Source organism: Opisthorchis viverrini (assembly GCF_000715545.1).
Source record: "Opisthorchis viverrini unplaced genomic scaffold opera_v5_2, whole genome shotgun sequence".
Lineage (NCBI taxonomy): Eukaryota > Metazoa > Platyhelminthes > Trematoda > Opisthorchiida > Opisthorchiidae > Opisthorchis > Opisthorchis viverrini.
In genome coordinates this window covers 190,134-211,224 of record NW_008751658.1, presented here as the reverse complement: position 1 = coordinate 211,224, position 21,091 = coordinate 190,134, and the positions used below count along the sequence as shown (strand labels likewise).

Here is a 21,091-nt window from a genome sequence, read left to right as displayed (position 1 = left end):
CGGGTTTCTCTGATCGAACCCCGCTTTTTGGAGAGCAACCGACTCCTCAAAATGCAAATAGCTTTGGGATGAGGTCTCAACGCTCTTTTGCTGAAGGCTGTCTTTTGCTGGGAGGGCGTCTTTGGCGGTAGCACTTTATCCTATTTACACCTATTCCGCAAGTTCAGAAAGCAAGCAATGGCACTAGCTGCAAAAACACAGTTAATGGAGGAGAAGTAATTTCATGCAATAAATTTGAACGAACAGAAAGTACGCAGGCGCTGTGGTCTGATATCTAATGTAAAGGAGAAAACTATAGTTTTGGGAGAAGGTACGCTTTGCTCGTGGCTATACAGTCTTTGAATTTACCTGGTTATATATGAGAACTTTGGTAGTTCAAACCCGGTTTTCCCCAGGCTATGATAGAATGAGGCGTCTAGTAGGTCAACGGAATTAAAAGTTCTTATTAGTTAAGCTCAGCTAGTGATTGGTTTGTCAAGTTCTTCAACAATCCACCTTTGAAGATGATAGCCCAACCTCACAGCATAAGTTTTATTTTTTCATGGTACAAGAATCAACAGCGGATAAAATGAAGTCTGCCAATAAGTATTATTCAAACCACCATCAAAATACAAAAAGCACCTATTGGAACAAACCTTTTCAATGCAACAGTATAGACTCTGCATTACCCATTCAATTATTTCACGCAATCTTATTTGAAGAAAACTTCAAAAAATCCAAACACGTTCATGTTCAATTTCATTTTCTTTCCTAACCTTCTTTCAGTTCAGCGCTGAACCTTGCTGCTGACTAGCTATTAGGATGCAGTGTAGATATACTTCGCAAGGGAGTACCTGTCAGGTTTTCTGTTTCTCCCAGTCAGTAATCCAGCTAGTGGTGGATTGCCACCATAACAGTAGGCTTGAGGCTACAAGTTCACGAGCAAATGTAAAGATTGTTGCCACCGGGAGGTCTTTGATAAGAAGGGAAGCTTTTGGTCTCGGTTTGTTAACCGCCCTGAATGTTAAGCTGTCCGATGCGCTAATAAAACGATATCTGTTGAAAGATCCTAGGAGGAATTAACCACGTACGGGTGAGATCACTTATTAGGCTATTTGTTCACGTCTGTATTTTATTACAATAGCCACAACGTATTAATACGTGGCACATGTTTAAAGCTGTCACTCTACTGGGAGATAGAAAGCACAAAAAGAGAGAAAAATCTTCTAATCCAGAACGCATTGGTTTTACTCTTCATATAATGAGGGTTGCTTGACATAAGTTTCACTTTCTTACAGGGATTAATATCTAAGGCTGCTCTTAAAGCTTATTGATTCTACCCCGCGCCTTTATTTTTGAGGTTCTGGAAACTCCTTATGACAGTGCTCTCCTCTTTCATTCTAAATTCACTGTGTTCCACTGCACTGAGTGGTCTGAAAGTTGCAAAAAACAGCCCGATAATTGTCAATCTCCCCATGGTTTAGATGAATGCGGCGTTTTTTTTCAATAACTCGTCTAGTGCCCATCCACCTGACAAACGCGCACTCAGTTATCAGGTTCCAAACCCATGCAACAGTTTACGTTAAGCTGCGCACGAACTGGTGACTGTGCATAGAAATCTTGTCGGAACCATTCACAAACATGTCTTAGCATTTATTAAGTCCTCAGGTTGAGTAGTTTTATGCCTGCTTTTGTGAAATTCCGGCTATGTGACTGTGGATTTCCAGTGCACTTTGCAACCAGACTATCAGTAAGTTCTGTCTGGCGCAATTTTTAGCCCAACTTACCCACTGTTTGATATGGTTCCCGTTAATGTTTTTGGAATCGAGTTCTTGACAGGGGACAAAAAGTCTCGCAGCTTACGTGTGTTGTTCTATTACCCCAAATTGTAATTTTTCAAAGCTTTTTTTAATGAATGTCTTATGCAAGTTGAAGCAATTTGTCACATCTCAGATCTGAACCATGAACGAACTTGTAGTTTGTTTATCATTACTCCAAAGTAATTAACCATATATTTCAGTAAGAGTAAGTCCTACTAGCGGAGTACGCTCATTTGCATAACAATTTGGTTCTGACGTGAAACTCCCCTAGAACCCAGCCCAAGCTCTTGTTTCCTTCTGTTCGTACTGTTATTTATCTTATGCTCCTTAAGTAATGATGACGGTGGCCACCCAGTTGTAGTGAATGATTCTCGTCTTCCTCATAGTTGGACTTTATGGGACAAGTCCCAATGTGTATCCTAACGACAGCTTGCCCATACGTCGGAAGCTACATTTCCGTGCCTCGAAAATTGAAAAAAAGCATGGAGATGTCATTCTACGTATTCTTCGTGTCACAAACAAACCTGTACTGGCGGTTAAGGAAGAATTTTCAAACTTGAACTAGTTGCGTGTGGTTGTTTTCAGTTGAGGTGATGCATTATATGTGACATGTGGCCTGTTCTGTGACAGTGGTAAATACAGTGACGACCTTGAATGTCGCTGGGGCTATTCCCCCAGCTCTATGTACGGATAGTCTGGCAAACGAAAAAAAAGTACTAGATTTGTAGATACCATGTTAGGAAAGAGGTATTACTGATACGTTTCCTCCAATAATTGAACTGCTTAGGGTTTTCCCTATAATTTTTTTATTTCCCGGTCGCTCTCCAGCTACCCAATCTTCTATTTTGTTCATGCAAGACAGAACCAAGTGTCTGAGTTGCGCTACAACACAAGTTTTACTCTATTTTGGACATCCTACACAAACTGGTTCCAATTTGTGTGCTTCTTGTCTGCCGCTTCAGGTGTCCCAGATTTGCGCAATTTAGGCTAAACACATTTTCAGGTATAAAAAGTCTATGAGTTCAAGACATACACAAGCTGAAGCGTCCAAAATGTTGCGCCCCCTTGTGCACCGTCGTGTCACCACTCAATTCAGGATATTCAAATAAAATAGGAGTTGACATCCGACCCGAAGTGAAGTTAGGATGTATTTCTTGACAGGTTTCCCATTCTGTCTTGTCATGCGAAATGGGGTGCTCTTGTCACACTAGTCAGTTTTTCCTCCTTACCGCAGCCATCCACTTCAGGTTTCTGTCTCTTTCTGTTCCAAGAACGTTGTAAAATGGTTGTGAGACATAAACACGAGCCAAACCCTTTGAAGTAGTGGACGACGTTAAATTTAGTGCCCTCTTTTCGTTGTTTCGTACCTTTAGACTAGGTACTACTATGTTCGCAAAGATTCAACCAATTCTTTTGGGTGAAACCGTGAGCAAACGCGTGAAACATGCCGAAGAGATGGGCCGTGCGCGGTGATTGAAAAACCAACGATTTATCCACTGCCTCATTTTGGCTCCCTTTTGCACGCTCAAAATTCTCATTCATTCGGTGTCAACAATTGTTTATTAGTTACAACAACAACACCCATGCGGAATTCGTCAGTTTCGAACCGAGTAGAGTCCATTATCGAGGGGTGCTACCTCACCAGTTCGGCCCATATTGACCATCCTTCTGTGGTCCTTGCAAAAGGAGATTACTGAAATGGACGAAAATTGTACGAAACCACCAAACATGGGTACGAGAATAACACAAGTATTATCCAGGATTTGCGCAGGGATAAATCACAAAAGTATGATAAACACTTTCATGGTGCACGTCCGATCCATGATTTTTCACCTCCTCGCCGCACCCGATTCTCTAGTCCCAACAAAGATGACAGTTTCCGCTTTTTCGTACAGCCTACATAAACAAGCTATTTCAGTTTGTGGATGACATTCAGATTTGACATTTTCCACATATCGGTGTGCGACGTCCTCTTGAATTATCGAGTCCGCTGGTGGCTAAAGCTTATCCAAAGCGGTCTGTACACTACTCTTTCTGGCGACGATTGCTGGCGGCGAACCGAACGAACGTAAGGCGACGGCAGTAACATGGGATAGATTGGCGAGGAGCACAACTCGATTTCCCCGTCAGTAATTTAGGTGCGGTCTGTCATATTCATGTGAGATAACAACGTGCATTTACCGTACCGCAGCAGACGCAGTAAAGGAGTTATTTATGCCGCTGAGGTACTGGTGAAAGGAAGAAGGCCTTCGCTGCAGAGTGATACATTAGAAAATGCCAACTGAACAGTTACAGACTATTGGACGGGGAAGCAAAACTCTCATATGCATCTTATTCACAAAAACTGAATATACATCTCTTTGAACGCGTCTTTTTGAACTTTCCTGGATATTCTTTGACCGTTGCTGAAATTCAAGCAAATGCTACAAAGCGACTCCACAAATTCCGCAAAGCGGATTTACAAGAAAACATACTACTCACATGCTTTTCCCTATCATTAGTATCACCGTTACACTGGTATGTAAATGACTTTCGAATTTACTGTGTCTTTAAATCGAAGTATAGATTTCTGGTGGCGAAAGGGAATATAGTGCCAATCAGACGATAGCGAAGAAGGAATCAGTCCGGGGAGAAACTTAATGAGCAACACTGCTTATTAAAAATTAGTTAATCAACTTTCTACTAACCCAGACAGACAATGAAGTTGTAAAAATCCCGAATGGTTTCTTCGTTTGGCCTATCTGATGACTGTGAGAGGAAATTCTGACCATTTGGGAAAGGTCACACAGATGTATCGTGATTCCTGTGAAGGTTCTGATGAGCACCCAATGTACCAGAGTGGATGCGGTATGATCAGTCATGAGAAGCAGCCCATCACACTACGTGTCCTAGTTAGGGCTCATCATTCGGATGTGTCAGAGATGCTTAATCACGGGATGCTTGAGTTGTTGAACGCAAGACCACGTGGCCCTGACCACGTGCGAGTGTAGAGTAAACAAAGTTCAAAAGCTAGTTGTAATCACTGTTTGCACAAAACCGCATGTATGTGCCCAACAATCTATCATTCGATTTGCTAGATCGTGTATACGATATAATCCCCCCCCCCTAGATGCCGCTTATTACCGGCAGTTTATCAATCCTAGGAGCTATAGGGGTGATATTATTGTTGAAATGCCAACACCTACCTCGAATTATGAATATGATTACTGAACTTTTAGATTTGTGACAAATTTGAATGTGTTTCTTTATGATGCTATGTCAGTGTAGTCGACGAACCACTTCCCCCAGTCTTAGTTGTAACAACATGAGGTTCCACAATACCCCGAAGTGACTACTCGAGTGTTGTCGAACCCTCCAATTTCCCTTTGGGTGGGTTTACATTGTAAGTGGAACCAAGAAACTAATATCACGGAAAAAATTGAAGATATCCAGAGGAGACTGAGGTGTTCGCTCGTGTGGCGGTATCACTTAGCAGCACCTTGCCGACTTTCGTCCCATCAGGGCACTGCATCTGTGTGACCGATCTTTGTTGGTCTGACAAGGTCACTCCCTAATGACTATTCAACCAGCACACCTGGTCCTGAGAAAATGAACCCTGCAGACTCACCTATTACCTTCACTGCAACAAAGCATTTGGTCAGGGATTGAGCTCTTTTGACACAGCTCTACCTTTTCACTCATAGCACCTTTCAGTTAAGGTTGTCTATCTATTCAAACAACCTACACAGATACTTCGAAATAACATATTATATTTCATACTATCGTAGTATATTATAAACATTATATATCAGCACTATTTCTCCTCGGCTGATAACCATTTCTCATGCCTATCGAGAATTGCTTCCAGACTGGGCAGCATATCCATACATCGGTTGCACATTTTGTATGGAAATGACTCACTCGACAATGTTTACACGATTGAGTTGGTATACTACTTAGATCCTAATATCCTTTATGAAAAAGTTTTACACTTTCGTTAGACGGACAACAGACACTTTTCTTCACTTGGCGTCTTCAGTGCATCCATGCATTCTCAACAATATTAAAAATACTGTACATGGAGTCTGACGAATCAAAAAAGGTGCTGGTGGAAAGCGGTGCGCTCTGCACCTAAACGTCTCGCAAACTAGACACTTCATGCTTAGTAGTGTTGCGTTGCAGTTCAAAAATTTTTACTAAGGCAAAGTCGTTCGTGATTTGGGCTAACATGGAAAACCGACCGAAAACCAGTCCACAGTATCTCCGGAAAAGAATTTTTACTTATTAAGGTAATGCATTTTTTATCTGTCGGTTAAGCCATGCTAGGCTGCTGTTTACGTGGCTCGATCGAAAGTAAAAGTATGAAAGAACAGAACTGGTACCATTTGTAATGTACTACTCACAAGGTTGCTGAAAATCCATCGACAGCCCACGACCGGTTTCGCCCTTCTTGGGGCTCATCAGGTAGGCGCAGTCCCCGGATTTCCGTCAACCTTATGTTCTACTTGAAACCAAATTGCACGAAATAAGCGAATATATACTCATTTGCAAACTAATTTGGTTTTTCGAAAGACTCATCTGGAACCCGGCTGAATCTCTCGTTTATGATGTTCTCAGCCAACTGGTACCAGTTTCACGAAATTTCCAGTTATACTTCCAATAGGCAGCTACGTAAGACTGAGGCTTAATTCCATCGCTATCTTTCAGCGACACCGACTAATTCTGTGATCCGAAATGTTCGACATCATCATTACCATTGACAGCAACGCCAATGAACACCGATACTCCAGAGCTATAAAGGCACTTTAATTTACCTGAATCACTTATTACAATGGAAAAGAAAAAAGGGACAGAACCTAGAACTAACCTATTACACACATCACACACCCACCTTCCGACACTCACTCAGAAGACCTTGATAGAAACTCTCAGCATAAACGCCACTGACAGTGGTCAGCCACCTGTTTAATCAAATCCGTTCCGTAACGACTCGCGCATTCTAAGGGCCAATGTCAGGATTCGCATTCGTCGCTTGCACGCACTTTTTATGTTTGTGACCAGGCTCTTAAAAATGAATGACAGTAGTCCTAATGTAAATGAACAGGAGATATTGAAACTAAGAGTTGGCCAATCTCTCTGTCCGGAAGCAAAATCCACTTTTGCGCACCACTCATCATAGCAGTTACCAACTCTCTGAGGGCTTCCGTACCGAATTTCTGCTGTTCAAGCCTGTGTCAGTGAGAGAAGTAGTTACAACTTCTGGTTACGTCTAACCGAGAGAAAAAATAACTTGATTTCAACCTCTAACGGTTTTCGTTAAAGATATCACATGAGTGGCATTCACTGATAACCCGAAACAGGGGAGATTAGTCTTCGGATACCTCAGTTTGTGTTTTACATTAAGAAACTAAATTGTCTTTCTGAAAAACTATATGACATTTTCAAGCCAAATTTCTCTAATCAAGGTTTTCTGATTTAGTTTGTGACTGACACCCTATCCTCGTTGTTGCCTCAAACTTTGCCCAATAATACGTTGAAGTTTTGTAGCAGACGACTAAGGTTCCAAATTATCCCGACTAGTGACTCGAATGGCTGACATCCGTAGTGATAGAATATTATTTCGTCTAAGTGAATAGACAGAGAGTGTCTATTCAGTCAGGTAAGGAAATTTCTAGCTGAGAAGAACGTCGCGTGCCAAGGGAGTTTGTACACAAAATTTCTGGTGAAGCTCTTTGGGCGATTTGTCAATACGAATCCTTGTGTGAGAAACCCCTATCAGAGCGCCTTAAAATTGCTCAAAGCTGAGAGTTTTATTCACACGGCTCTCATGTTTTATTTGTCGTGCCCTGACTGGATTCGTCTCCGGTGGTCTATTTATGAAACTGACTGAAACCTATCATTATCGACTGAACTGGCATGTGACCGTCAGCTGATATTTCAAACATCTGTTCCCTTATGCTCACCCTTTGTGTGATTCGGAAAGAACATTCATTCGCCAAATGTGGACCAGAAACAAAAAGGTCTCACTCGTTCTTCGCTGAGTGACATTCAGTCAACCATATTGTCTTCAAGTGCATCCCGCAAGTGTTTGGCGGATGCTGGCCGCATTGCCACTACTTCTTCGGCTAATTAGTTGCTGAGCGGTATACGTATATGTACAGGATTATTATTTTATAATTAGTGATGAAGCGCATATATTATTCGGGTGAAGATAAAATACATTGTATCGCCTTCTTTCTGTAAAACTTAGTCGAATGATTTATAATTTCCTCCGACTGCCTTCAAAAATACCTCACATCCTATATTCGGAATTCTTCATCAGCGAACTAGTGCTGTTCCTTAATGACTGGATGACGTCCGAAGTGTGTTGGCCTGGCAACCGTGTTTAGTAGACGCATGTGTACACAAAAGGTTTGGAAGTCCCTTTATGTGCTACTGTGTAACTGCACTCCAAGGACAAAGATTGCCGGGTCAACTCGAAGATGCCCGCTGACAGCCATCAGCCTGCCCTCGTAAAATCACATGTAAATAAGCACTAGCACCGCAGAAAACAATTAAATCTCCTCCATCAATTCCTCCAAGTGCCGTAGGTGCATTGCTTTACTTGTTAAAAATTAAAGCACACCTGTCTCATTTTACGCGCTATAAAAAATCGTTCGTCTGTAACACCCTTCCGGTGCCTAGCTGCATGCTATCCCGAAGGAAGCNCACCCTTCCGGTGCCTAGCTGCCATGCTATCCGAAGGAAGCACGAGGGCTGGGATACTGCCAGGTTGCTCAAGCCTAGACAGGGGAAGTCGAGAGGCAGAGGTCGAGTTTGAACCACGGACCTTCCGGTCAGTAACTTTGCGCTCTAACCACTTGAGCCATCTCGCCCCCCTACGCACTATAAGGTGATAATGAATAGGGGAACGATAAGAATCTTTAATAAAGTACCGCTGTCCCAGACATGTGCGGCTGAGTAAACTCTAAAAAGGCAATTAACCTCTACCTAAAGGACTTTCCAGAATAACATGCGCACCAAATGCTGGTCCCTGCCAATGCACCTCATTCAATATGTTGAGGCACATTGTGTCGTAAAATGGACAGAGAATTACTTAATATTGAGACAATTGCTAATGATATTCTGCGTTAAACACGTGACTAAACGAGCAAGCTAACAGATTGTTTCCAATGATACTAATTGTTTAAAGTGCTCGTCACCCAAAGTGGTATGATAAGTAACATTCATTGTGCACACATTTTCGTGGTCCCAACTATGGACACAGAACCACAATCTTATTTGTCCACATGCAGCAGATCTTTGAACGTTTAGCATCAAACACTGACATGCAGATCAGTGAATTTGTAACCACTTCTCAGTTGTACTGTTTTTAGCATTGCAACTGAATGCACTTCTCGACATCCCTCAGTATCCCTCATTCCGTAGCCTAGGTATGAAACCTGATCACAAAAATGCTCCGGTGACTGAAGCATTTTCCATTGACACCCTTCCGGAATGTTTCATATCTTGTAGATGCGCGAAGATCTAAGTTTAGTTAGGCCATGGAGTTGGTGAATTCTTCCAAATAGAACTAAATTGGCTAGCATTGTGTGAGTTAACACAAATGACTTGACCCCCTTTTGTTGTGAAATTCGTCAGCATTTCTTTAGAGTAGCCGCATAACATTATCAGAGTTCAGTTTGCATGTTGGCTGAAATCAGGGTCAACATCCAAAAATAACTGTTTACACTTAGCAGGCACGGAGTGCATGTGCTCGAATTTCGCCGTCTTTTGCAATTTTATTCATGTTTCTGATCGGATAATGCTACAAAATCCCGAATATAGACATACAGCGACACATAGTGAGAACCTACTTCCGTTACAATCACACTTTGTATTCTTGAGTAAGCTGTAGTGTAAATATCCTCTCAATGCTTATTGAAAGGAACCAACAGTTTACCGAATTTTCGTGGAAAAGACTGCATTCTGACTGTTGTTTCAACAATGACTGATTAGGTCTGAGGTGTCCTAAAATTATCCAAAATTTTCTATCGAAAAATGCACATTATTCGTTATGTATCTTATCTCCACGAGGGCTCTAGCTGTATTCCCGAGGTCTAACTAACGGCCTACTCTGGAACTGCAGCCAACCGGGTTGCTTTACTTGAGTGTCACAAGTGTCCGGATTTTGAATGGAAGATTTTCTTTCTTCTGGTGTGATTGGGACAGCTGATTACCGTGTTCTGGATAAGCCTGAAGTCCACCGAAACCTGTTGATCATTTTGTTTGACAAGCTTGTGCGTCCGCATCCGCCGACGAATCGACATACCACTTCTTCCGAGATGCCTTGTCGTTTAATCTGGATTTCCTGGGTCATTTGAACGTGTGCGCTGTCGTACCCGAGCGACACGGGGATTGACTTGGTTATCACCCACCTGACACATTTACATGCCAAAAAAGAACAACATCGACATTTCTCCAAACGAACTTGCCTACACCAAACGGAGGTGCGTACATATGCACGTGCTTGTTCACGTACCTGAGGAAACGCTATGTGCACACCGGATGACCGAGACACTGCGCCAACTGCTCAGGCTGTGGCGGCACGCAAAGTGCGGAATTAGGGGTGCGAGTCTTTGCCACCGGTCCTAACACACCAAACGCACTGTAAGTGAATCGGATCACGTCAAATGAAGCTTGCATAACCAGTTCCGTGAACGAACAGACTTGAAAACGGAGGACCAGATGAAACTTGATCTCACTTCAAAGCACTCAAGAATAGTCAAACAAGAGGCATTCTTTGTCTTCTCATGTTCTAGAGTAAAACACATCGGTTTGTGTTCAGCAAGTGTAACAGACAAACAAACGCACTTTCACCGGCTTGATGCTAATGGACGGAGGCGCTAGCGAATCAAGCAGATGTGTACACGAAGTGAAGTCTGTTTTTCACTCATCCAATTATTGGTAGATGAATTAATTGGATCTAGGATTTAGATCAAAGCAGGTTTGCCAGAAAATTTGACCAACTTGTGCATCCAAGGTTGTGTGCAGGCCAGATTACACGTGTGGGCTGATGAATGAACAGGTATTTGAAGGCTTGGATGACGTCAACATTGAAGTATTTTTGGTATGTCGCAAAATTTCTATGAGTTACTTCAACCGAATGCAAAGACGTCTGGCCTACTGGTGAAAACATCGATGTCTTTGGTGATCACTTGGGTAGAGCTGAAGTAACACCTATACCAATCTTTGAAGCCATCAGGCCTGCTAATTTCATACTTACAGAGGTACGCTGTCCGTCATAGTTTACTCTGAAGGACAGCCATCTTGAAAATTGCTAATTTTACTTTCTATCCTTCGTACCATCAAAAATTAGTTAGCGAGTTAGTTAGCTCCCTCAGAAGTTCCGACAAAACACAACTTCGCCCGTTTCCTGTGCTTTGTATTATGTATTAGAGGCAACACGCATATACAGAATAGATGGGTTCATGTTCACTTCTGAGCCGTCGCGGGGTTCCAAAGGCCTGCAAAAGTCTACATTTTTTTGTGTCACCGCAAAATAAGTGGGAAAGCACATATTCCCTTAGTGATGATTGACATGACTGTAAGGCATGCCCCATGTCTGACTAGGGTCAAACAAGCTCTGTGTCTTGCCCTGCATGGCAACAGCTGACTGATTAGAACAGCGCCTCTATCTACAAGTTACATATTTCCTGATCTTTACATTTTCTGGTGACCTGAATTGGAGCAGATGGTGCCATCATGCCCTGCTTCATAACTAGCCATCCGAACTGAACGGCGACGGTTCGTCATCTGACCCATCACTACTTTTATGCGTCGTTTATTCCCAACTAGTATTCCGTCCTTCACAAAACCAATCACTTCATTGTCTTTGAAGGATAGTTATTGTGAATACAGTCCCTAGGTTATGAAATTTAGTCAAGGATGGAACCTAGGTACACGCGAATACTTCCGGTTTAGGTTGGCTGTTTTAATTACCGATGACGAGTTTGAATTTCCATACCGCGAATGCACGCAAACACCATCACGCCACACAGCCAATCGTCACTCAGGTTGACGATGCGACGTGTCTCAACTGATTCAGAAGACTAGTGGTCACATGCCAGAAATTGTTTACATCGGCTTTCGACAAGCGTGTGGGCAAAGGGATGTGTGGGTTTATGTGTCAGTTGGCCTCTTCCGACTATCGATTTATATTAAAGCAATGTGCGGCTGCATCCCAGCTTGACACCCTGGGTTATAAGGGTAACTTGCATTTTGGGACAAAAAGAGGTGATTTCCTATTCCACAGTGCTAACAAAAAAGCCCCTCTGCATTCACTGTAGTACTCCCATAAGCCATTCAACTTTGGGAATTTCACAAAAATATACTGCACGCTTCTCCTTAGTGACCTGGGTTTCCCAGAACAATTGTGCCATGTCAGGAGATGGGCTATCTGACTCAGACTGGTGTGAATGTGAATTTCACCAACTCATCCACCATTTCCAATCCAGCTAAAATTGTCAGACTAAAAAGCTTCGATGGGCGGATATTCCTATTCACACAACCAGGACTGTTAGTAGGCCGTCATTCGAGACGCTCGGCAAACCGATTACATCACACGATAGTAACCCGTACACGCGTTCTGACGTGATAATTCAAGGGCTTAAAGTCTGTACTGATAGCGCAGTAGCGAAACATTCCTCACCTATCAGACATCTGGGCTTCAAAGCACGGCAATTAAGATACACTGTCGATGAAATCTGGTAAGTGCTGGTTCAGAGCTTACCTTCTTTGGTGCAGAATACATTTGCCAGGTAGATTGGAAGACATAAAACAAAAATGATGTGAATACATGTTTTTACGGGGAGATGAAGGATTTCATCATACAGGCCAAAATTATTTTGCTCACTACACATATCTTCCATCCAGCTCTTGGTAACACAGACAGTTTAGATTGGCCGCGGTAGCTGTGTTAGATATACCAGTGACTGAGACAGGTTTAGTACATGAGGCCAGCCGTGAAGACAAAGCCGAATATCTGCGCTATGACAGCAAGGACAGAATCAACGGACACTTAAGTTGTGTCGCAGTTCGAACTGCGATCGGCCCACGTAGTTGATAATAGAGATCCATTTGAAGGGCATGTCGTGTTTACCATCTCAGTGGTCTGGTCATCTCCAAGAAGCCAGAGCTGAGCTATTTGGCTTCTGTTGTTGACCCATACAGAGTAAGCGACGGCTGCTGGTATTGAAATGTGGGGTGAATATACAGAAAGTGTTGGAGGACATTATCGTTTAATCAAGTAGCCTTTCCAATCTACTTGTCGGTATTGATGTATGGGACAATGAATGACAAGCTCATTGGATGCTGAAAAGTCCTCCTTGAAGTGGTTAGAATGAAACCATGAAACGCTTAATCATACTGTAGTTAGGCTTACCTGACACAATTTATTCCTAATTTCTGTAAAATTTCGAGAAAAAATTGTGATGTGTGTGGTCACTGGAAGACTGCTGTGCTGTTGTAAACAGCTCTGTATCAACATAAAAACTGTGCTTTTTGAACTGTTCTAAGTTTAAAAACACAAAGTAGCCAGATGGATCCTTTTAATAGGCCCCGTCAAAAACATTTTTGATTTTGTAACCCTTGTAAGAAGACGTATCTCGAGAAAAATGAACCTATTTTTGGAACTTTCTCCGTTTTATTTCACACACCCCTTTAATCTGCACGAAAAGTGAACATGATATTTCCCTCCGGCAGTTTGACCCACTGAAATTTTTTAATCAGTGTGAAACTTCCAGAACCTCAGATGCACTATGGTGGTCTTTCTCGCCTACTTTTGGGACGTGAATTTTTTCGACTTAAGAGAACCTGAGTGCACTAACTGATGCTCTGTCTCAGGTGCACTGTTTTGTCATCACATTTCATGCATGGCAAGTAATCACTCCAAAAGTTTTGCGCAAGCTTGCTGAAAGTTATATAAAATAGATTTGTAAGTGTCCACCCCGTGATGCCACTCGTCAGCCTTCAGAGAGTTAAGCACTCAGTCAACCCAGCTGCTAGTGGGTTATGTGGCGGAACACTTTATATGGATCTCAATATTTTCTGTAGATATTTTAGAATTATCTCGTGGAGGGGTCAATTATTTTTGGACTCAGTACTGTCTGAAAATTCCACAGAGTCCGTTGGTGTTGTTATACTAGAAAGGATCACCATTTTCAGCTATAGTTGTCGAATAACCTTCAGATCTCATTAGCCAGGTCAGGTCGAATAGCTGTACGCCATACTTGAGAATATTTCTCTTCCAGTCTGGTCTGCCTGTTGGGTCGGTCATTTCGGTTAGTATACTGTTACGAATTAGCTCGCTTCCATAGCCCGACTAATTTCGGTTACACACACCTAGCCAATCTAGATGAACGCATCTGTGCGTTGGAATGCGTTTTTTCTGCTGCCAACGAGCCTTTAAATATTGTCCTGCAACATTTTAATGGATATGTCACCCCTCAGGTGTTATGTGGTGTTTTTGCGTCTCCGTTGGTACTCGTTAGCATCGTGTATCTTATGGCAGGTCTTCACTCTGCTCAGAATGTGTGAGATGCCGTTACATGAACGTTCAGTCAACGCATGATCACGTGGTATGAAGTGTGTGACGGGAAGACGGTGATGCTACGCATTGTCTGAGTGCAAGCTATCCGCGCTGGTGATCAGTCACTTGTGGTCACACGGAAACGTGTTCGCCCGGAGGATAGCAGGTTTGAATGGTGTTAGAGATTCGTAAGATGAGCACTTCCGAATGTTTCCAGAAGAGGCAATGTTTTTCGACCATTCAGCGTATACTGGTGGTAGTTTGGATAGATTTTGTAATCTTCAATAGAGATCTCGCTCTACGAATGCTGAAATGCCAAGAAGCACCGTACAGCTGTTTCATGTTTGTTGGGAATCATCAGCGGTGCACGTCTCACGAAACTCAAGAAGTTCTGGACGCCCACTTTCTGGCCATCGGTAGAAACGTTAAACGTTGGGCACAAAGTGATTTACTTGCTGGATAGAATCTCAACTACGTATTTCACTAACCAGTTCACTGAGAACATCAGTGGTCAAAGCCGTGAACTTCACAGCTGTATAACGTCGGTCTACCACAGATAATCTAGATTCAACTTACGTCATGTGCTTTGTTTCACGCTGCCAGAATTAACAGCTCTACTAAGTTCATATTTAACAAATGCCTGTTCCTTTGAAATAAGATACACAAATTATATACCGACACTAACTGGATCCTTTCAGTTAAACATTCATTTCAAATTTGAACAGCCTTGAAGATATAGTTAGCTCATGCGTGTGTTTCTGGATGTCGTACTTGTGTTTGCTATGATCTATTCAATGGTTATATCAGAATGTTTTCAGCATGAATTGGCAGCAATATATATTCTCAACTACGTGCTTTTCTATTTTCTCGAAAGCCTTTGAAATCCCTCCTGAACAACATGGAGAGTCTGGATAAACTGGATCTCTTGACAGAGGTGTCTAAGCAACAGCTACAAATTGCCAGCCTGGAACAAGCAAAACTCGCGCTGGAGTCACAGCTACAGCGAATGCAGGTTCGGCAACGGTTTTTGGTGTCCTTTCTCAGCCTTCCTGTAATGTCAGTGTTTCTTCAAATATTCTTTTATTGCGAACTAAAATACAGATCACAGTTTTCTACCACATTCCGTATAGTTTAGTTGAAATAGACAAGCAAGAAGCCAAACATATTCATCGTCAGCTTAAAAAAGGCTTCACGAATACAATGCGTCACCTTTGCTGCTCTCTGTAGCCATATTACTCGTCCTTCATTGTTCTTCGACACAGTCAGCCAGAATAAATGCTTACGAGAGACCGGCTGAGTAGTTAGCAGCGATTCCAAGGAACCTACAGTGGCAGAATTTGAAGGAAGCGACTACTCAGAAGGAGCAGATGCACCAAACCGTCATGCGACTTGGCAGTTGCCCGTAATTTGCCCCACAATAATACCAAAGTCAATCTTCGAAGTAAACAAAAAATTGAAATCAAGACATTCAGTTTCATATTTGTCAATTTGTAGACGGCTTTTGCGCTCGTGTACAGGACTCAGTAGGGCTCAGTTAAGAAGCGAATCCACTGACTGGGAAGTCCGTGCTTCGAATTCAACCTCCGTATCTCAAATACCAATAATCAGACGCGGGTAAACTGGCAATATTTCAGCCCTCATACTTTTTTCGGCCAGACTGACAGATGGTTACTGGAAGAGTGTTACATCCCACAAATAGCACAACTTGATTGTGTGGAGTGCCAGACTGAATGTACTATTCTATTACTTGTGTTCTTTGATGCTTTCCTTCCTATAAAACGAAATGCTTCGACGGACCACTTCGTCCTCCCCGTGCTCATGCCAGGCATCGTTCACTAAAACCGAATTTCGCACTTCAGAGCCTTAAGTATACTTTGGCACGAAAAGCAAGTCCCTGCAAGACTGATCATCAATAAAGTAATCCTCTTAATAGCACAACTTGATTGTGTGGAGTGCCAGACTGAATGTACTATTCTATTACTTGTGTTCTTTGATGCTTTCCTCCCTATAAAACGAATTACTTCGACGAGCCACGTCGTCCTCCCCGTGCTCATGCCAGACATCAGATCATCGTACACTAAAACCGAACTTCGCAGTTCAAAGCCTTAAGTATACTTTGGCACGAAAACCAAGTCCCTGCAAGACTGATCATCAATGAAGTAATCCTCTTAGGATATTCATTTTAATGCCATCTTCCTCCGCAGTCATGTGGCTTTGTATGATAACTACAAGACTGTGCAAAGTTTTCCTTTCGAAAATATATTGCGATATCTTAAATATCGTACCAACTGAAACATGAGGCAGCTTTTGTGCAACACAGTGAGTTAAAGTATATCGAAGGGCTCTTTTCGCACAACCACGTGAAGTGAAGGAGGAGACAGAGGCGGTCAAACAATGACTTGGCAGAGAAGTATAAAAGCCATTACCAGCAAACTCAGTTGCACTGGTCATTGTCGTCTTCCTGGATGGGGACCCCGAGACGGTCTACAGAAATGGTTACAGACAGTCAGATGTCGCGTCCTCAATGGCGCTCGTGCATCCAAGCTATTGCTTCAGTGTATAGCTCCCTTCCCAATCCCCCCACTTGAGAGCCCACTGACAGTGCTGGATTTATGCGCCAATTTATCAACTCCCCGATGATGATGATGATGATGATGATGATGATGATGATGATGATGATGATGATGATGATGATGATGATGATGATGATGATGATGAAACGAGATGTTCAGTTGAGTCTCTCGTGGAAGCCAATGGATGCATACAAATGAATGTATGTATCGAAACATGACTATCTCCCCCCAATAAGACTGATTTTGTGTTGTCCCAATCCTGTTGCTCCAAAGTGTTTCAATCGGCTTGAAACACCACGGTAATTAACCTTCCAAGTTCATGCCAATCACTAGGTCCTTACAATTTAAGGGCAAGTAATTTAATCATACGATATGTAGGATACGATATATCCGGATTAACGCATAACAGTACCATTCTTAGCGGCATAAACACACCTCTGACAGGTGAACGGTGACAGGATTGACTGGACCTGAGTAATTAAGGTCAGTAAAGTCTGTCCAAAATACAGCCGACTAATCTCGCTTCTAAAGTTTTCACACTGAAAAAACCCTCCTTCCCTTCGCGTTCATGAAAGACCGGTGAACTTCGTGCACCTACCAAAAAACTGTGTGCATGCCCTGTCAATCAACAGGCAGACACAGGAGGATCACATGATGGCGTTACCAGCTGGTATTGTTTCACCTTACGGTGGATTCCCACACCAACCTGAGCATGATGTCTTGTCTTGTTAAAGTGAAGGAAAGCATAATCCTTGAGCAACAGTTTGTCGTTGCAGGCATATTCACTTTCAGGTAATCACCTTCAGCTCATCTAAAGAGCGAAATTTACGTTGGATGTCATTTAGCCATGGGTTTCTTCAGTCTGGTCAGTAAAATTTGTGCTTCTACTCCTGTGACCAATTTCGCACTGGAGTTCTTCAACTGCAGCGCACACGGGAACACGTTTGGATTTCCCGTCCTTCGTATGTGTGCACCCTACTACATATTTATTGTTGTTATGGCGATAATCCAATTGCTTTTGTAAGGCTTCACTGTAATGCATCTGTTCATCTGACTGTCTGCTATAGGAACAATTGACAGGTATATCGCTGGCGGCAGAAAAACCTATTTTCGGCCTCCCTACTTCAATCAACCAAGAAAACGGTGATGATGCGTTAGTCGCGATGCCGCCACCATCTGTCAACATGGCTGAAGGTGTGCATCTCAGTAAGTATTTGATTCCTTCGGATTCCTTTGTAGCGAACCTGTGGAAAAATGGTTGAAATATAACAGCGCCAGATAGCATATTATGCATTTTATTTTGAGAAACTCTAGAAACCTCACTGCGAGGAGTAAGCGAGGTTGCTGTCACTGCGGGTCCATGGAAGTCAAAACGCACTCAGTGCGTGCTACTAGTTGGGTTTTATTTGTCAAAACTTGCCAAACTAACGAGAAACATCTTATTGGGAAGATGATCGGAATGTCACCACAGGCATAAAGTCCTATTTTCAATGACCCATGAAGTACTAGAACAAAAGTTACGAGTTTCCGTTTTGTGACTGAATCCTGCAAGTTGTGTTTGGGAAAGTTATTATTTCTACCAGACGATGCTCCAGACAATTATTGTTTTTTGAACCCCCCCCCCCCTATGAGATCTTCCTTCGTCCTGCAGTTTGTCTTCCAATCAACGTCTTCCTCCTTTATCCTCCTATTACAGATGTCCGACAGTTCCAATTCTGTATTGACCTGTTTCATCCACACCATCATCTGTGGTTTGAGGAGTACCTGGGGGCTGTTCAGACAGCTGTCTACTAGTCTCTTTGTGCTTCAGCATGGCACCTGATTTGTTCTGGATCCTTACCTGATAGCAGACAATTTAGACGTTTCATACTGGGTTCTTTGGGTCCAACAGCGCTTCTAGACGGCCGTTAGCGCCACAGTTTAAATTCGAACAAACGTCACTTGATGTTGAGAGCACCAGTGAAGTAGGATGTTCACGGAAGACTGCGGAACCGGTTTGGTCACACAGTAGTACTTGTATCAGTCAGACTAACCTAAGACCGTTTTCTGGTGTTCTATCAATAAAATGTTTTCCCCATAGCCCTGCTGCGTCATTCTCTCACAGGACACTGTGAGACTGTTATGACAATTGCACTCAATGCTTCCATTCATCCGGGGCTATTCCACGAAAACTTTGCAAAAAATAATTTCACCCCGTGGTTGCCTTTCAGATAAGAATGAACAGCCAGGTTATCGTTAGGAACGGGTTGAGTTTATAATCAGGTTCCAAAGAGCAAAAATGTTAGCGTCAGACGCTACTCTGATGCTCACATTGCTTGTGGACCCCACCAGGGCCGCTTTAGCGCATTGCCGTTCTCAGGAGATCACTGGCTATTTTGCCGGCTTACTGTAACTTTAATTACTCTAAAGTAATAGACAAATAGTCAGGGTGAATTTTGTTTTCGAACCAGCTGGTTGTTCCTTCGGCCTATAGTGCGACAAATGGAAATGTCAGATTTTATTTACCTATTTATCCATAATCATGATCCACAAGCGTGCAAAAACTGGTCTGCGCGCATGTGTTCGGAGACTTAAAAAAGACTAAAATGTCTCAATAAGCATGAAAGCGCTGATGTACCTGGGTTTCTGGGGATCCTGTCATATCTTCACCAAACTACAGGTAAGCGGTTATCTACCATCTTCAGCGCTAGAGTAAGCCATGGCCAGTAACCTTCGTTTAGACTACAAAGTTATCGCATGGATTCAGAAGAGCCAGTCTGCATTTTAGAAAGAAATCACTCCACTCCTTATGTTTTAGACCATTTATACACTTACGTAGGGTGGTAAAGCTAAGGAATTGTGTGGGGTGCTTTTACATGGAAACCGTACCAAAAACGCGAGGTTAAAGCTTTGTTAAAAATGACTGAGCCATTCTGTCCCTCACATTTGTCAAACTTTATAGTCAAACATGTTAACAGCTGAACCATTCAAGTGACTATTCACATTTAATTACGCAAGTATTCCAAACGTCTAGTTTGGAATCAGAATGCAATTTTCATCCGAATAAATAACGAACGTAAGTCACGAAATCCTTGATTGTTTATCGATCAAGGCAATTTAGACGTCCCCTTGTCCCATTTTAGATAGTGAGAGAGCAGCTGCCCTGTCTGTTCCAGAATTTTGTTGGCCAGCGACGTTTGGGTGGTTTGGTAGGGAACAATGATGCAGTCTTAACGATTCTTATGGGTTCGTCTAGGGATCGTACCAATCAGATGAGTATTACACTGGTCACCTCTCTCAGACAAGCGTGATGAGACAAGTGAGAGTCAGAGCAGTGACTCAAAAAGTTTAGTTGACCAACTATGAGTGATCTGTGGTTTAAGTAGACCAAGCAAACAGTTTTGAATGAAGAGAACAAGAAGTTAAACTGAACAACTAACCGGAATTACAGGTCAGTCATGATGAACAAAACTTATTTGGTCGCAAATAACACCGGCAGATTTGCCTTAATTAGCGTTATTCATACTTTCAGTCCCCGATAACGTGTTAATGCGACCATATCGAACGAGCTTTAAGTATGATTAGCTACTTTTCGTGTGGATGAAAAAAGCATCCTGCGCAGCGTGTTTGCTAGGGTTATTAAAGTGTGATGATCCAGTGCCAATATGGGGAAAAGGCAGCTTTATACTTTAAGTCTCCGGTGTTCTCAACTACGCGGAAATCTGTACAAAATTTGCCATGAATGAACGTCAAGTTTTACCGGACTAATTTGTGGGATATGCAAATATCTCTGCTGTCGCCAAACTCCGATTCCTCCCATGGGGCTAAGTGATGACAGGCTGTAACAAAACGCATCATATGCGTACCATTTTCGCCCCATTGGATTCGTCGACTGATGATGTGGATTGAAATCGAAAAATCGTTGTTGGCGCGTGATCAAGTTGTGCTGGGACATTTATGCCACTGCCACTAATCGTGGAGCAAGCTCTGAGTGAACATTGTGAGCATGCTTTGGTATTTGTCTGTGTAATCATTAAAATCCACACATTGGACAGCTGTGTACTCTCTTGCAAGTGTCGCCCCACTACCGACACTCAGTCTCCGAAATCCCTGTTTAGTTGGGCCGTAATCAGATATATTTTGCGAGTCACAGGATACGTCGTCACCGCTTCCAAAGTTTCAGCCGACTGCCT

At 42.7% G+C, this 21,091-nt stretch overlaps 2 protein-coding genes across 2 annotated transcripts in view; one reads left to right on the top strand and one right to left on the bottom strand.

Annotated features, from left to right (window-relative positions):
- The window catches only part of T265_00174 (hypothetical protein), a gene marked incomplete at both ends in the record, with an annotated part of 176,981 nt that overhangs the window by 62,419 nt on the left and 93,471 nt on the right, over positions 1-21,091 (bottom strand). Inside the window, one exon of the mRNA XM_009163882.1 lies at positions 17,828-18,163. Within this exon, the coding sequence (XP_009162146.1) occupies positions 17,828-18,163 (336 nt within the window). The remainder of the gene's footprint in view (positions 1-17,827; positions 18,164-21,091) is intronic.
- The window catches only part of T265_00175 (hypothetical protein), a gene marked incomplete at both ends in the record, with an annotated part of 136,945 nt that overhangs the window by 40,868 nt on the left and 74,986 nt on the right, over positions 1-21,091 (top strand). The window contains 2 exons of the mRNA XM_009163883.1: positions 16,949-17,119; positions 17,987-18,125. Coding sequence (XP_009162147.1) covers positions 16,949-17,119; positions 17,987-18,125 — 310 coding nt within the window. The remainder of the gene's footprint in view (positions 1-16,948; positions 17,120-17,986; positions 18,126-21,091) is intronic.